The 18,717-nt window shown below is 41.5% G+C and overlaps 1 protein-coding gene across 1 annotated transcript; it reads left to right on the top strand.

Annotated features, from left to right (window-relative positions):
• Positions 1–1,049: 1,049 nt before the first annotated feature.
• LOC307050777 (small ribosomal subunit protein mS25) lies at positions 1,050–3,058 on the top strand. Its single transcript, XM_079701029.1, has one exon. It carries the CDS (start codon positions 1,933–1,935, stop codon positions 2,452–2,454), a length of 522 nt encoding a protein of 173 aa, XP_079557155.1. The 5' UTR covers positions 1,050–1,932; the 3' UTR covers positions 2,455–3,058.
• The last annotated feature ends 15,659 nt before the right edge of the window (positions 3,059–18,717 follow it).

The following is an 18,717-nucleotide window of genomic DNA, read 5'->3' as shown; positions in this document are numbered from 1 at the left end:
ACATTGGAAAACAGGCAGCACAAGGCTGTAATCTCTGAGAAAGGGGGCAAAGAAATAGTTGAGGTCTACAACCTTCCATCTCACTGCATGGAGGCAATACCCAGACTATAGGAACTTCCCTGGTGGTTCAGTGGCTAAGACTGGGTCCCAGTACGGGGGGGGGCCAGGTTCAATCCCTGGTCAGGGAACTAGGTCCCACATGCCGCAACTTAAGAGTTTGCATGCCACAGCTAAAGATCCCGCATGCTGCAACGAAGATCCTGCATGCCACAACTAAGACCTGAAGCAGCCAAATAAATATATATATTTTTTTAAATACCCAGACTATAGACACAGGGAGAGGGGAACCTAAACAGAGCCTGACAACCTTGCTGAGTTGAGAAGACACTGAGATCAGAGAGGAAAACTGAGGTGATTGAAAGATGCAGCATTCTAGAAAGGAATCAAAACAGGGGTCCCCTAGAGTGTTTGCTGTGTACTTGGTTGCACATAAGTAGAATGACGCATTACAAAACCAAGCAAAGAGTAGCTAGGGAGTTATAAACAGCAATTCCCAAAGCTCACATAGGGTGGGGAACCAGAGTAAACAGTTCTCAGTAGTCACCTAAGGCATCAAATAGAGTGAGACACCAGAGGGTCATGCCTCAATAGTAGGCTAAAATGGAGTAAAAGCTACTCTAGCTTAGAACCACCCTAGCAAAGGTGAAAAACAGGATTTGAGGGAATCAAACTGATTAATAAATAATTGTCAAAACAATTATTTATATTTATATATATGGCATTTTTCACAGAATTAGAACAGAAAATTTCACAATTTGTGCGGAAACACAAAAGACCCCGAATAGCCAAAGCAATCTTGAGAAAAAAATGGAGCTGGGGGAATCAGGCTCCCCAACTTCAAACCATACTACAAAACTACAGTAAACCAAGGCAGTATGGTACTGGCACAAAAACAGAAATATAGATCAATGCTACAGGACAATGCCCAGAGATAAACCCATGCACATATGGTCACCTAAATCTATGACAAAGGAGGCAAGAACATACAATGTAGAAAAGACAGCCTCTTCGATAAGTGGTGCTGGGAAAACTGGACAGCTACATGTAAAAATGAAATTAGAACACTACCTAACACCATACACAAAAATAAACTCCAGATGGATTAAAGACCTAAATGTAAGACTAGACACTCTAAAACTCTTAGAGGAAAACAGGAAAAATACTCTTTGACATAAACCACAGCAAGCTCTTTTTTTGACCCACCTCCTAGAATAATGAAAATAAAAACAAAAATAAACAAATGGGACCTAATTAAACTTAAAAGCTTTTGCACACGAGGCTTCCCTGGCAGTGCAGTGGTTGAGAGTCTGCCTGCCGATGCAGGGGACACGGGTTTGTGCCCCGATCCGGGAGAATCCCACATGACGCGGAGCGGCTGGGCCGGTGAGCCATGGCCGCTGAGCCTGCGTGTCCAGAGCCTGTGCTCCGCAACGGGAGAGGCCACAATGCTGAGAGGCCCGCGTACAGCAAAAAAAAAAAAAAAAAAAAGCTTTTGCACAGCAAAGGAAACCCTAAACAAGACGAAAAGACAACCTTCAGAATGGGAGAAAATATTTGCAAATGAAGCAACAGACAAAAGACTAATCTCCAAAATACGCAAACAGCTCATGGAACTCAATATCACAAAAGCAAACAACCCAAGCCAAAAATGGGCAGAAGACCTAAATAGACATTTCTCCAAAGAAGACATACAGATGGCCAAGAGGCACATGAAAAGATGCTCAACATCACTAATTATTAGAGAAATGCAAATCAAAACTACAATGAGGCGGAGGAGAAGCGGCGCGAGGGCCGCCCGGGCGGCGTCAGTTTGGCTGGTCTCCGCGCTGCTGGGCTCGCAGCCGGCGGTCCGGCCCCTCCGCCGCAGCCGCCATGTCCATGAAGGGCCGCTTCCCTATACGCCGCACCCTGCAGTACCTGGGCCAGGGGGACGTAGTGTTCAAGGACTCGGTGAAGGTCATGACGGTGAACTACAATACGCACGGGGAGCTGGGCGAGGGCGCCAGGAAATTCGTGTTTTTCAACATACCTCAGATCCAGTACAAGAACCCCTGGGTACAGATCATGATGTTTAAGAACATGACGCCAACACCCTTTCTGCGGTTCTATTTAGATTCTGGGGAGCAAGTCCTTGTGGACGTGGAGACCAAGAGCAATAAGGAGATCATGGAGCACATCAAAAAGATTCTGGGGAAGAATGAGGAAACCCTCGAGAGAGAGGCGCAGGAGAAAAAACAGCTTTCTCACCCAGCCCACTTCGGTCCCCGAAAGTACTGCCTGCGGGAGTGCATCTGTGAGGTGGAGGGGCAGGTGCCCTGCCCGGGCCTGGTGCCATTGCCCAGGGAAATGACAGGGAAGTACAAAGCCGCTCTGAAAGCCAGTGCCCAAGACTGAGGCCCCAGGAAAGCCCCTGGTCCTGTTCCCCGAGAGACTGAAAATCTCTTTGCAATAAAAGGGTGTCCTTTAAAAAAAAAAAAAAAAAAAAAAAACTACAATGAGATATCAACTCACATGAGTCAAAATGACCATCATCAAAAAATCTACAAACAATAAATGCCAGAGAGGGTGTGGAGAAAAGGGAACCGTTTTGTACTGTTGGTGGGAATGTAAATTGATAGAGCTGCTATGGAGAACCTAAATGTCCAATGATAGACGAATGGATAAAGATGTGGTATGTATATGCAATGAAATATTACTCAGCCATAAAAAGGAATGAAATTGGGTCATTTGTAGAGATGTGGATGCACCTAGAGTCTGTCATACAGAGTGAAGTGGGCCAGAAAGAAAAATGAATATCATATATTAATGCATATATGTGGAACTGAGAAAAAATGGTACAAATGAACAGGGCAGGAATAGAGACATAGATGTAGAGAATGGACATGTGAACACGAGGGGAAGAGCAGGGTGGGATGAATTGGGAGATTAGGATGGACATATATACACTACCATGAGTAAAACAGATAGCTAGTGGGAACAAGCTATAAAGCACAGGAAGCTCAGCTCGGTGCTCTGTGACGACCTAGATGGGTGGGATGCGGGGGTGGGGGGGTAGGAGGGAGGTCCAAGAGGGAGGGAATATAGGTATACATATAGCTGATTCACTGCATTGTACAGCAGAAACTAACACGACATTGTAAAGCAATTATACTCCAATTTAAAAATAATACAGCACAGAGACAAAAAGATGAGAAAATGAAGAGCCTCAGTGATGTGCGGGATTATATCAAGTGGAGATTTCTACATATTGTGTGCCAACCTCCCTCCCCCACCAAGAAGGAAAGGAACAATTTTTAGGAAATAGTCAAATGTTTCCAAATTTGATGAAAACGATAGATCAACAGAGAAAAGAAGCCTTAATAAACTCTAAACAGGATAACCACATACCTCATAATATCATTGCTAAAAACCAGTGATAAAGAGAAAATTTTTTTAAGTAATCAGAGGTAAGTCACTTAGTAACCACAGAGACAAAGATAACAAACTCATGGGTTTCTTGTTAAAAACTATGTACTTAGAAAACAATACAACAAAATCTTAGAAGTGCTTAAAAAGGGCCACCGCACGTCCATTAAAATGGCCACTATCAAAAACAGAAACACAAAATATGTGTTGGTGAGGATGTAGAGAACTTGGAACTTTTGTACACCGTTGGTGTGAATGTAAAATGTTGCAGCTGCTATGGAAAACAGTATGGCAGTTCCCAAACAAGTTAAAAATAGAATTTTGATATAATCCAGCAACTCTACTTCTGCATTTATACCCCAAAGAATTGAAAGCAGAGACTCAAATATTTGTTGTACACCCATGTTCATAGCAGCATTATTCACAATAGCCAAAAGGTGGAAGCAACCCAAGTGTCTATCAACAATTGAATGGATAAACAAAATTGTATATACGTATACAATGAAATATCATTCAGCCTTAAAAAGAAATCCTGACACATGCTAAAATGGATGGACCTTGAGGACATTATGCTAAGTGAAATAAGCCAGTCAAAAAAAGATAAATATTATATAATTCCACTTATATAGAGAGCAGTCATTTTTAGAGAAAGAAAGAATGGTGGTTGTCAGGCTGTGAGGGCTGGAGGATTGAGTTGTTTAATGGGTGTAAAGTTTTTGGTTTTGCAAAATGAAAAAGTTCTGGAGGTTGGTTGCTCAACATCATGAATGAACTGTACACGTAAAAATGATTAAGATGGTAAATTTTATGTCTATTTTACAACTGTTATTAAACTTATAAAAAATGCTGAGGGACAAATCTGTCTCCTCCCTGCCTATCACAGATCTGTTTGCTCTACTCAAGCCTCACCACTTCTAAGATTTCCTCACCATTCTGCTTCACAGGTCTTCTTAACCTCCCCTGAAATCCCAGACCACCATACACAGTGTTATGTAATCTACCTGTGTTGAAACTTAACCTGTAGGAGCCTTGAAAACGACTAAGTCTTCAGCTTGTTTGGGGGCCTCTCTAGTGCCTACTTTATTTTTTTTTAATAAATTTATTTATTATTTTTGGCTGTATTGAGTCTTTCGTTGCTGCGTGCGGGTTTTCTCTAGTTGCAACGAGCGGGGGCTACTCTTCGTTGCGGCTCTAGATGTGTGGGCTTCAGTAGTTGTGGCTCATGGGCTCTAGAGCCCAGGCTCAGTAGTTGTGATGCACAGGCTCAGCTGATCCGCGGCATGTGGGATCTTCCTGGACCAGGGCTCGAACCCATGTCCCCTGCATTGGCAGGCGGATTCTCAACCACTGCACCACCAGGGAAGCCTGTGCCTACTTTAGAGGAAATGTATCAGTCATTGTCCACTCGGAAAAAGAAACCACATTAAGTATTTCAAACGGAAGGAATTTAATACAAGGAGTTTGTTACAAAGGTGTTCAAACAGCTTGAGCAACAGATGAAACGTAAGTGTGTCTAAAGAATAGGAACTGAGGAAGCAGCTAACATCCCTAGTGCTGGAGGAAGCAAAAAGGAAAACAGTATGACTCGGAGCTCCCAGTCACTATGCCACTGAGGCTACTACTGTTGAACCATGTGCCTGATCAGAAACTAATTGTCCTACACTAACCAGCCACAGCTGCCACTGCATCTACTGTCACTTCTGCTATCACTGCCGTTGCTTGTGACACTACCAGAATGTCTAAGAAACATAGTTTCTCCCTTCTGCTCACCTTCCAGTATCCCAGTAGTGCCTCTCAAAGGCAGAACTAAGCAGAAATCCAGCTGCAGGGAGTCTGGGAAATGTAGCTTGTGGATCTCCTCCTGCCACAGCAGTTCAAAGGGAAATACAGAAGAGTTGATGCGGAGCTGAAAGAAAAGAGAATATCCAGCACCCTCCTTTGACTATTCAGCATATATTCCCATCCTTTTGCCTGTTTTGAGACTTACATACAACAACAAACTACCTCTTCTACAAAATATGCTTAATCTATCCCCCACAAGAAAGACACAAATTCCTACCACTATGAACATCTGCTAGAGATGTTAATTCATTTCCTAGTTAATTCAACACACATACCCACTCCCCAGATATTTTGTACTGTTAAGACTAAATTATAAAAATGAGTCACCACCGAAACTTTTATATGTAACAACAGAAGAGAGAGGGAAATGATTAACATGTAATGTTTATACACACACACACACACACACACACACACACACGGAACAGACAGCATAGTCCTCATTTTTATAAATTAAATAGCCATCAGACTGATCTTTCTTTTCATAGCCCATATCATTTTCCAGTTGCCTTCAGTCAGCACCTTAGCTGACTGGGGTTCTTTACCTGGTGGGGAGACCCTAAACTTCATTCCTGAAGTATTTAAGTTCTTAGTGAATTTTCCTTTAGTGAATTGCTATAGCCTTCCTTAACTTTTACAACTGAATATGGGGGCACTAAGGAGGCACTCCAGAGTCACATTTTTTAGCAGCAGCCATATGTTCCTTGATAATTGGGATCAAGCACCCCAGTCAGTATAATAACCCCCTTCTTTTCCCATTGGTCCAGTGGCACAAGAACCCTAAATGCTCAAATGGGAGTCTCAATTTCCAGTTCAGTGGGAGCATTGTTGGTTTCCTAGTGGATGTATTCTTCCTTTGGGACCCAGTCAGCAGAACCCAAAATTGCAGGTACAGGAAGCAAAAATTCTTTGAGTGGGTTATTAGATGTAACATTGCCAAGTGTCATTCTCACTTACCCCCTTGATTCCTGGACCTTTTGATTCAATGACAACCCATTAGCAAAGAGCATCCCTAATGCCCAAATTGTGGTTTATAAATACCATTCACACTTAAAAAAAACTATGAGAATGGCTGATTAAAGGTAAGGGATAGGAAATACAATAAGCTTCAAAAGTCTTCTTGTAACAGAAAATAAGGAAGTTAACCAAAATTACTGGAGTCATGTCACAAGGAAACAGGAACCATCTTTAAAGAGTTCTCACTAGTTTTCATATGCTGAATAATGGTCCCCAAAGGTATCAGGTCCTAATCCCTAGAATGTGTAAATGTTTCCTTATATAGTAAAAATTTTGCAAATGTTACTAAGGATCTTGAGATGGGGAAAGTATAGGATAATCAGGATAGGTCCTAAGTGTAATCACATGTATTTTTATAAGAGAGATGCAGAAGGACATTAGACATACAGGAGAAAAGAAAGCAATATGACCATGGAGGTAGAGATTAGAGTGATGTGGCTACAAGCCAAGGAATGCTGGCAACCACCAGAAGCTGGAAGAGACAAGGAACAGATTCTCCCCTAAAGCCTCCAAAGGGAGTGTGGCCACGCCAACACCTTGACTTTGCCCAGTGAAACCGATTTTGAACTTCTGGCATCCAGAACTGTGAAACAATAAGTTTCTATTGTTTTAAGCCACTATGTTTGTGATAATTTGGTACTGTAGCCATTGGAAAATACACTAGCCAAAGATGGAGCATTTTGAGCATCATCAAATAATTGCAGTGAATCACAGCATATAAAGAATGTGGTTGTTTTTTTTTTTTTTACAATTCTTGAGTTCTAAATGAATACACATAAATGTTTGTCATTAGGTAACCAATTCATTGTTCTGAAAACTGGTAACGGGAAATAATTGTTCAGTAGCAATAACAGTAGCAATACTGTTGATAAGGAAAAGTTCTGCTTTATAGAAAATTTTAAATAAAAAAGGATTTGTAGAATTAGGATACCACCATTTTGCAATTTGTTATGAAATATAAAGAACTAAACAATGATCATCAATGGCTACTAAAACGATTAGTGAAAAGGTTATGGGAAATGTATAATTGGGCTGACAACTTCCAAACCCCACAGTTCAATCCCAACATTAAAAAAAGAAGAAAAAACAGACCAAACAGACATATGTACCTCCTGATGTGATGGAATAGCAAATACAAAATACCAAAAGAAAATTTTCTTGACAAAAATTCGAACCTGAATCCCTTCAAGCTTCTAACTCTAAATACCAGTTTACAAGAAATATTGGGGACAAGAATATATTAAATAATATTGCTGAGATCCTATCAGCAGAATCTAAAATATGGGGAACTGTTGAGGAAAAAGACCGAGTTTATTCAACAAATAAACTGCCAATACAATAAAGGTAGAGGGTGGAATCTACAATTAAAAGAGATTTAAGAGATACATCAACCCAACGTGTCTTAATTCAAATAGCCCACTGTAAAACATAATTATGACACAGTGGGGGAAATTTAAAAACATTTGGTATCATTAAATTAAGGAATTACTATTACTACTTTAGGTATGATATAGTTGGTTTTTTAAAATGTTTATTACTTATCTCAATTGTGATATACATACTAAAGAATAAATGAATGGAAGAATGTATTTGGGCTTTACTTCAAAAGAGCCCAGTTGGGGTTGGAAAGTTAGGCCAAGGGTAGATAAAACAAGGTTGGTCAGGAGTTGATAATTTTTGAAACTGTATGATGGGTACTTGGGAGTTTCATTATGCTATTCTCTCTATTTATGTATATGCTTGAAGATTTCCATATTAAAGATTTCTTTTAAAAGTATCTTCTACAGGTCCTCATTGCTTACAGATAAAGTCCAAACTACTTGATAGAAGCAGAACACTAGGTTTTCTGTAATCTGGCCACCTTCTAGGCTCATCTTCACCTGCCCTCATTCCCAGCTACCTCCTCTTTACCTGTAAGGAACTACATTTATTTCCCTGAACATACCCTGTATTTTCATGCATTTGGTAATCCCATTTGCTTACCTGGAAAACCCTTCATTACTTTCATCATTTGGTGAACTCCAAGACCTAGTTCAAGTGTCACTGTTTCTAAAAATCTTCAATAGACTCCTTGAAGTAGGATTAATCCCTCACTTCAAAGCAATCCCAACACATCATGGACATGACACTCCATTACACCCCTTATATCATCCCATCATCATCCCCTCCCCTCCCCATGTTACTCAGATAAAATTCTATGGTCCATCATTATGATCACTCCCTTTAACATAACCTCAACTCCTTTGCCTCTCTCTCATACTTGCTAGGATAAATCACAAACCTGAGTAAATGCTACCCTCTGCCTAATGTATGTCTGTACTCTTGCAGCTGAATGTGAATGAATGGCTGATATCTTTTCAAACTCACTTTCCCTAATGTCAGTGGGCTCTTAATACTGCCAGGCATCTTTTTTCCCCCTTAATCTGGCTTCTTTTCCAGTTTCCAATCTGAAACCATCATTTAATACATTTTCCTCTTTCTAAACCTCCAATATCTCTTCCCCCATACACATCTCATAAAATCATCTTTATTTCACTGAAAAAAATAAAGGTAATCAAAAGAGAATTTCCAGGATAACCAAATGGCAATAAGCATATGAAAAGCTACTGGATTGGCCAAAATTTTCGTTCAGGTTTTTCTGTGCCATCATACGGAAAAAACCCGAAAGAACTTTTTGGCCAAACTGATACTTAACATCATCAGTCATTAGGGAAATGCAAATTAAAACCACCATCTGATACCACCAACACCCACCAGAATGATTAAAATGACAAAGACAGATTAATAATATTAGCAAGGAAGTGAAGCAAATACAACTCTCACACCTTGCTGGTGAGAGTTAAATTGGTAGATCATGTTGTAAAAACTATATGACAGTATTTACTAAAGGTAAACATATGTATACCTTATGGCCCAGCAATTTCACTCCTACATGCCTACTCAATTGAAATGTATGCATATGTTCCCTATAAAACATTTCAAGAGGTTCATAGAGCACAATTCATAATATATAGATAAAAGCTGAAAACAGCCCAAATGTTCATCAGCAATAGAATAAAGTATGGTATATTCATATAGGGAATATTACACAGCAGTAAAAATCATTGAGCTATGGCTACACACAACAACATAGGTGAATCTCAATGTTGAGTTTAAGGAGCCATAAACAAAAGAGAACATAGTATTTATAAAAAATTCAAAAACAGGCCAAAGAACCTATGGTGTTGTTACTGAACGCAACTTGGGTCCACTCACCTGACACGCAGCAAAGCCAATCTAACACCAGGCTGTGATAAAGGAAAGTACTGCATTTATTTGCAGGGTGCCAAGCAAGGAGAATTAGCAGCTAATGCTCAAAAGACCCAAACTTTCCAATGGCTTTTGGTTTTTAAAGGCAACTTTAGGGGTGAGGGTTGCAGGATGCGTGATCAGCTTGTGGACATTCTGATTGGTTGGTGGTGAGGTAACAGGGTGAAGTTTCAGGAATATTAATAATTAATCTTCTGGTTCCTACCAATCTGGGGTCTATGATCTTGTGATCCACATGTAGTCAACACCCTCCACCAGATGGGAGTCTTAGTTTCTGCAGAACAACTCAAAGGTATGCATCAGACTGTTATCTATATCCCTTCAGGAGGAACTAGGAGTCCTCTGACTCTATTGTTCAAGCCCTTTGTTTCGCATTTTCTACTTCTCTAATCATTAATTTGAGTCTACTCTTTGAAACTTCAGGAAGGCCTAGGAAAGGAAAGCTTTTTCTACAAACCAGAACTGGAGACACAGAAGGGCTTGCACCCAGGAGGGCCCTGCAGGGTCCTGCTCAGTTTCAGTGGTGTATCACATTGATTGTTTTGCATATATTGAAGAATCCTTGCACCCCTGGGATAAATCCCACTTGATCATGGTGTATGATCCTTTTAATGTGTTGTTGGATTCTGTTTGCTAGTATTTTGTTGAGGATTTTTGTGTCTATGTTCATCAGTGATATTGGACTATAATTTTCTTTTTTTGTGTTATCTTTCTCTGGTTTTGCTACCAGGGTGATGGTGGCCTTGTAGAATGAGTTTGGGGGTGTTCCTCCCTCTGCAATTTTTTGGAAGAGTTTGAGGATAGGTGTTAACTCTTCTCTAAATGTTTGATAGAATTAGCCTGTGAAGCCATCTGGGCCTGGACTTTTGTTTGTTGGAAGATTTTTAATTACAGTTTCAATTTCATTACCTGTGATTTGTCTGTTTATATTTTCGAATTCTTCCTGGTTCAATCTTGGAAGGTTGTACTTTTCCAAGAATTTGTCCATTTCTTCCAGGTTGTCCATTTTATTGGCATATAGTGGCTTGTAGTAGTCTCTTATGATCCTTTGTATTTCTGTGGTATCCATTGTAACTTCTCATTTTTCATTTCTAATTTTATTGATTTGATCCCTCTCCTTTTTTCTTGATGAGTCTGGCTAAAGGTTTATCAATTTTGTTTATCTTCTCAAAGAATCAACTTTTAGTTTTATTGATCTTTGCTACTGTTTTCTTCGTTTCTATTTCATTTATCTCTGCTCTGATCCTTATGCTTTCTTTCCTTCTATTAACTTTGGATTTTCTTTGTTCTTCTTTTTCTAGTTGCTTTAAGTGTAAGGTTAGATTGTTTATTTGAGATTTTTCTCAAATAAAAGGTGAGAAAATTGAGGTGAGTTTGAATTGCTATGAACTTCCCTCTTGGAACTGCTTTTGCTGTGTCCCATAGGTTTTGGATCAGCGTGATCATGGTGTGTTTGTTGTCATTTGTTTCTAGGTTTTTTAAATTTCTTCTTTGGTTTCTTCAGTGATCTCTTGGTTATTTAGCAGCGCACTGTTTATCCTCCATGTATTTGTGGGTTTTTTCCTGTAATTGATTTCTAATCTCATAGCATTTGTGGCTGGAAAAGATTCTTGATACGATTTCAGCTTTCTTAAATTTCCCAAGGCTTGATTTGTGACCCAAGATGTGATCTATTCTGGAGAACGTTCCATGTGCACTTGAGAAGAAAGTGTATTCTTCCTCTTTCCAGCAGAATATCCTAAAAATATCAATTAAGTCTATCTGCTCTATTGTGTAATTTAAAGCTTGTGTTTCCTTATTTTCTGTCTAGATGATCTGTCTATTGGTGTAAGTGGGGTGTTAAAGTTCCCCACTACTATTGTGTTACTGTTGATTTCTCCTTTTATGGCTGTTAGCATTTGCCTTATGTATTGAGGTGCTCCTATGTTGGGTGCATAAATATTTATAATTGTTGTTTTCTTCTTGGACTGGTCCCTTAATCATTATGTAATGTCTTTCCTTATCTCTTGTAACAGTCATTATTTTAAAGTCTATTTCATCTGATACGAGTATTGCTACTCCAGCTTTCTTTTGATTTCCATTTGATGGAATATCTTCTTCCATCCCTTCACTTTCAGTCTGTATGTGTCACTAGGTCTGAAGTGGGTTTCTTATAGACAGCATATAAGGGTCTTATTTTTGTATCCGCTCAGCCAGTCTGTGTCTTTTGGTTGGAGCATTTAATCCATTTACATTTAAGGTGATTATCAATATGTATGTTCCTATTACCATTTTCTTAATTGATTTGGGTTTGTTTTTGTGGGTCTTTTTCTTCTTGTGTTTCCCACTTAGAGAAGTTCCTTTAGCATTTGTTGTAAAGCTGGTTTGTTGGTGCTGAATTCTTGTAGCTTTTGCTTGTCTGTAAAGCTTTTGATTTCTCCGACGAGTCTGAATGAGATCCTTGCTGGGTAGGTTTTTCCCTTTCATCATTTTAAATATGTCCTGCCACTCACTTCTGGCTTGCAGAGTTTCTGCTGAAAGATCAGCTGTTAACCTTATGGGGATTCCCTTGTATGTTATTTGTTGCTTTTCCCTTGCTGCTTTTAATATATTTTCTTGGTATTTAATTTTTGATAGTTTGATTAATATGTGTCTCGGTGTGTTTCTCTTTGGGTTTATCCTGTATGGGACTCTCTGCACTTCCTGGACTTGATTATTTCCTTTCCCATGTTACGGAAGTTTTCGACTATAATCTCTTCAAATATTTTCTCAGACCCCTGCTCTTTCTGTTCTTCTTCTGGGACCCCTATAATTCGAATGTTGCTGCGTTTAATGTTGTCCCAGACATCTCTGAGACTGTCCTCAATTCTTTTCATTCTTTTTTATATATTCTGCTCCCTGGCAGTTATTTCCACCATTTTATCTTCCAGCTCACTTATCCATTCTTCTGCCTCGGTTATTCTGCTATTGATTCCTTCTAGAGTATTTTTAATTTCAGTTACTGTGTTGTTCATCACTGTTTGCTCTTTCATTCTTCTAGATCCTTGTTGAACGTTTCTTGTGTTTTCTCCATTCTGTTTCCGAGATTTTGGATTATCTTTACTATCATTACTCTGAATTCTTTTTCAGGTAGGTTGCCCATTTCGTCTTCATTTATTTGGTCCTGTAGGTTTTTACCTTGGTCCTTCATCTGCGACTATTTTTTTTTTGTCATTTCTTTTTGGGGTTGTTTTTTTTTTTTTTTTTTTTTTGATAGGTGGGGTTGTATTCCTGTCTTACTGGTTTTTGGCCTGAGGCATCCAACACTGGAGTTTGCAGGCAGTTGGGTAGAGCCGGGTCTTGGTGCCAAGATGAAGACCTCTGGGAGGCCTCACTACAATCAATATTCCCTGGCGTCTGAGGTCTCTGTTAGTCCATAAGTTTGGACTCGGTGCTCCCAAAACAGGAGCTCGGGCCCAAACTCCGGCCTGGGAACAAAGATCCTGCAAGCCGCATGGTACAGCAAAAAAAAAAAAAAAAAAAAGGAAAAGGAAAATAAGGAGTACAATAACAAAGAATAAAAAATAAAATAAAATTAGAAAGATAAAAAATATATTAGGAAAAATAAAAATATAATTGAAACAATGGCAACAAGGTAAAACAAAACCACAACAAAACAATGAAAAGGGAAAACAAGCCAAAAGGAGAATAACAAAGTATAAAGCATAAAATAAAATTAGAAAAATAAAAGATTTATTAGAAAAAAATATATATAAATGAAGCAACAACAACAAGGTAAAACAGAACCCCAACCTAAAGGAAGAAAGAAAAAAAGGCCTTGGCTACGGGAGTGGAGTTTAGGCGGGGGTGGAACTTAGGCAGGGGTGGAGTTTAGGGTGGGGCAGGACCTAGGCAGGCGGCAGGGTGATGTTTGAGCATGTGGCGGGGCCTCTGCTTAGGTCCTGCGCAGAAGGGGAGAGGCAGTATGCCCGAAGGGGGGCCTCTGGAGTGTGGACTTCCAGAGTTTGGCAGTAGGGCCCTTGAGCGAGGGTGTGTGGGTGGAGTTTAGGCCCAGCACGCTGGAGGGAGGGGGTCTCCAAGTGTAGAGGTGGGGCCCTGGGTTGGGGTGTAGGGGCGGGGCTTGGGGTCTGCATAGCAGGAGGGAGGCTCCGAGGGCAGAGGATTAGGCCCGGGAGCCCAATAGGCTCCCTGGTGCCTAAGTGGACAGGGCAAGAGCTGGCTGCATTCCCTTCCGTTTCTCTGCCCCCCCCCCCAGCCAAGGGTCTCCCCCAAGGGCCTCCCCCAGGGTCTCCCCCATTGCCACCACTAGACCCCTAACTGTGGGTGGGTCCCACTGGGTGTAGGAACTCCTCCCCTCCCCCAGCTGCCCCTCAGGGGTGCTGGTCCCAGAGGTCCAGCCTTTACTTTTGCTCCCCCTTCCCTCCCTCCCACTCCCTCAGGACCTGCGGCTGGAGAGGGCCTCGGTGGGCAGAGGATCAGGCCCAGGATATCAGCAGGCTCCTGGGGGTCCAAGTGGGCAGGGGAAACCTGTCCACACTCCCTTTTGATCCTCTGTCCTCCCAATGGTCCCCCAATTTCCCCCTTCGGGCATGGGATCCCTTCCCCTCCCCCAGCCGCCCCTCAGGGGCACCAGTCCCATCCCACCTCCACTTCTCCTCCCCCCTCACTCCCCCCCATGCCCCATGTCCTACCTGGTCACTGTGGATTCCTCCTGACCCCTTAGGTGTCCGTGGTCCCCCACTGGTGCCTGGCAGGTGCCCTAGTTGTGCAGAGATGCGAATTCTGCATCCTCCTAGTCCGCCATCTTGACTCCACCATCCTCTGCATTTTGGAGAGCCCTCAGAACTCATTTGGGAGGCTCTTTTCTATTTCTGCCACTCTTTTGGGACTCTCATCCAGTTTCATGGGTTTACATATAAGCTGATGAATACCATATAAGTGTCTCCAGTCTAGACCTCTCTCCTGAACCCAGATTCCTGTCACATTCATCTCCTCAACATCTCTACTCAGATATCTAATAGGCATCTCCAATTTAACATGTTCAAAATCAACCCCCTGATCTTCCCCTAAGAAACCACTCTTTCACAGTGTTCCTCTCTTGGTTGATGGTAACTCTGTCCTTCTAACTTATCATCAGAACAAAAGCCCTGGAGTCATTCTTGACTCCTCCATTGCTCTCATAAACAAATTCAATCTGTCAGCAAACTCTCAAACTGAACCTTCAAAACATTTCCAGAATCTGACCACTTTCACCATTTCTACTGCTGCAACCCTGGTCTAAGCCACTACTGCTAGTGCTGAGATTAGTACCATAGCCTCCTAAAGAGCCTCCCTGCTCCCACCCCTACCTCCCAACCAGTTTGTCCTCAATGCAGCATTAAAGTGTTAGTCAGATCATGTCAGCCCGCTGCTCAAAACCTTCCAGGGGACTATAATATCTCTCAAAGACAAAGTCCATGTAATGGGGCACAAGGGCCTTTACAATATATCCTCCTCCCCTGTATTTTTTTGTCGGGGGGTGGTTCGCGGGCCTCTCACTGTTGTGGCCTCTCCTGTTGCAGGGCACAGGCTCCGGACGCGCAGGCTCAGTGGCCATGGCTCACGGGCCCAGCTGCTCCGCAGCATGTGGGATCTTCCCGAACTGGGGCATGAACCCGTGTCCCCTGCATCGGCAGGCGGACTCTCAACCACTGCGCCACCAGGGAAGCCCTCCTCCCCTGTATTCTTAACTCTTTTCCCCCTCCTTTACTCTGCTCCGTTTACACCAGCTTTCTTGCTCTTCCTCAAACGTGGCAGGTGTGGTCGTGCTTCAGTGCTGTGCAAGTCTTTCCTCTAGGCCTAGAATGCTCTTCCCGCATTTATTCTCACGGATCATTCCTTCATCTCCTTCAAATGTTTACTCAAATGTCACCTTTTAATTAAGGGCCTCCCTGACCACACTATTTAACATTTTCCTCCCCACTCCACTCTCCTAAGGTCTCGTTTACTTCCTTCAATTTCTCTCCAGCACTCGTCTCCTTCTAATATACATATACATTACTTACCCATGTATAGTTGTTTTCCCACTGGTATGTGAACAACATGAACATGGGGATTCCTGTTTTGTTGACTGCACTATCCCCAGTGTCAAAAACAATACCTGGTAAATAGTTAGAGCTTACTTAATATTTGTGGAATGAATGAATGAGTTATTTCATCGCTCATCATACACTCAAGCGTCACAGAGATGGGAACCATATCTTTGTAATGACTGACCAACTAAGAGGAAGAAGTAAGAATAGGTATTCAGTTCAATGGAAGGACTTAAGGCAGGCAATGGATTTAATTATTCTTTCCATTTTTAAATTGAAATACTTTTTCTCCTCAAATAAATTATATCTTCTGTTGCCAGACAGGGTTAACTGTCTTTTCTTCCTTTCTTAAATTTTTGCTCAGTCAAGAAAAGAGCAAAGATTACAATAGGCAGAGTGTGCAACAAAAAATATAGTTATTAAAACAACGCTTATCGGGACTTCCCTGGTGGTCCAGTGGTAAAGAATCCACCTTGCAATGCAGGGGATGTGGGTTCAATCCCTGGTCCGGGAACTAGGATCCCACATGCCATGAGGCAGCTAGGCCGGTGTGCCAAAACTACTGAGCTCACGCGCCTCAACAAGAGAGCCTGCATGCAGCAAACTACAGAGCCCACGCACTCTGGAACCCACACGCCACAACTACAGAGCCCATGCGCCCTGGAGCCTGTGTGCCACAACTAGAGAAGAGAAAACCCGCATGCCACAACTAGAAAAAAGCCCGCACACTGCAACAAAGAGCCTGCACACCACAATGAATGATCCTGCATGCCGCAACTAAGACCCAACACAGTCAAAATTTTTTTTTAAAAAATCACTTACCAACAGGCCACAAATCAAAAGTAAAGAGGAAATTCAAACCTTGAGAATATAAACATAGTTGCTCAATTCATTAATGAGATTTTTCCTTTCCAGAGAAAGGGTATAGAAACAGATATGACTCAGAGGGAAGGAAAAATCAACAGATGTGTTGGTTTAATGGTACGGTTTCTAAAATACACTCACCAAATGAGGGAGAAATTTGACCCTTCTGATAAGAAGACCTTAGGTTTTTTATTATATAAAGAGCACTTCCTATTCACCTTTGAATGTATTTCTAGAGGAAATTTCAATGCTTGGAGAATTCCAGCAACTTGTTCCCCCAAAATGACAAGTTCACATTTTAATCTTTTTAACGTATTTATATAAAAACTTATTTATTTCACATGAAAATTTAAAGAGAAAGTTGACTATGAAGCCAAAAACCCACATTCTTTTCTCAGAACACATGCACTCGGAAACTTTTCTGCCCCCTTGCAGCCCTCTCAGAGGAGGACCAAGGACAGTCACAAAGGCTAACAGGTGGAGAGGTCCACAACCACCACTGCTAGGGACAGACCTTACAGGGACCATCTGTGGAGCATCCGGCTATTCATTAGTCATCCCCATGATGGGGCTGAGAGCAAAGTGAAGAGGACTCAGTGTGACAGTGCAGGTAAGTTGGTGGTGGCAATGCCCATTACCAAAGGAGTACAACCTTACAAAAAGCAATCACTAACTTATTAAATTCACTGTATCAGACACAGTGATATCTATGTCAGAGTACATGGGTTGCAGGGAAAGTTGGTTGTGAGAGAACACTTGATTAACTGAATCAAGATCAGAAAAGAAGAAACACACTAATGACATCACGACATATTAATGGGAACATCATTCAAATTACACAAATTAACTGGTATATAGATCACTTTTGCAGAGCGGATTGTATGCAGAAGACCAGCTCTACCATATACAAGATATGCTTATCTGTTTATGAGGTATCCTTTTTCCATCACAGAAGAATATAACTAACAGCTAATTGCCTTCTGATTACCTGACAATTATCTCTGGAGCTTTAGAAAGGAAGCTGTTTCGCCAGGTAACATTTGTTAGGCAGGCGGATGGAAGTGTGGGGCAGAGAACACATGCATGCACACACACATACACACACACACACACACACACACAAACTGTCTCCCCACAAGGAAATGTATAAGCCACAGAACTATGAACAGTGACCATTCCATTCACATACTTAAATAAGAGTTTTGACTCAAGAGGCATAAAGATAGAATAACCAGACCTAGTTTATTCTTGTTATCTAACATAATTATTAATACTATAGCACCCACCCACCCCCAAGTAAAATGTGTTCCAGTTTTGACAATAAATTATACGGTGACCTTACCTAATGGCAACTACCATCTTTCTCATGGAATGTTAAGCTTTGGTTGTGAAGCTTGCAAAATTAGTGCTGTAATTTTCCCATAAGGATATGGATGGTCATATTGGTTAAATCACCCTGCCTTTTCCCTTACAGAAAAGTCATGAATCTGGCAATGTTAACAAAATGAGGAGGGCTTTCAATAATGAAAGAATCAGCTGTGTTCCTCTATATTCTTTTGCATCTGCCATTTATACAGCTTGCCATGATCATTCCGAACAATGGGGATTCTCTTGCTGGCCACCAGGGACTTTAAATGTCACCAATAGTTATGAGAAAACGTCTCAGAGTTTTACCTTATCTCTGGCTTACTAGACAAAAAGTAGAGTCAGGGATTTGAATCAGAAGCTATTTATCTTTAAGTTAATAGTACAAAATACAAGGCCTTTTTTCCCTCAAAGTCCCCTCCCTACTACCAAGCCTAGAATTATTAGGAATGGCATCTCCAAAGAGTGAAAAAGCCAATACCAAGAATTCAACTGAAATCCAGGGTTCTCCTGCCACACTTCCCCCTCCCTTATTCACCCAAAGAGCTGGTTCTTATTCCCAACTCGGTGGGAAAGTCAGTGGAGGAGCTATTGGAAGTGAGGTGAGTGAACAGTCAGTGTTCAGCCAGGGCAGCAATTTGCAAGGCAACAGATCTACTCACCACACTCCAAGAGCAGCCCCCTGACCCAGGGAGATGCCATGGATTCCAGAGCCCTGGTCTCCCACCCCACACTGTCCCAGCATGTCCTGGGCACGTTTGTACATGTTCCTGCCCCTCAGGTAGCAATCCTCACACGGTGTATC

The sequence above is a fragment of the Hyperoodon ampullatus genome (genome assembly GCF_949752795.1).
Source record: "Hyperoodon ampullatus genome assembly, chromosome: 3".
Lineage (NCBI taxonomy): Eukaryota > Metazoa > Chordata > Mammalia > Artiodactyla > Ziphiidae > Hyperoodon > Hyperoodon ampullatus.
The sequence above is the reverse complement of the archived record's forward strand: the minus strand, read 5'-3'. Positions and strand labels throughout refer to the sequence as shown.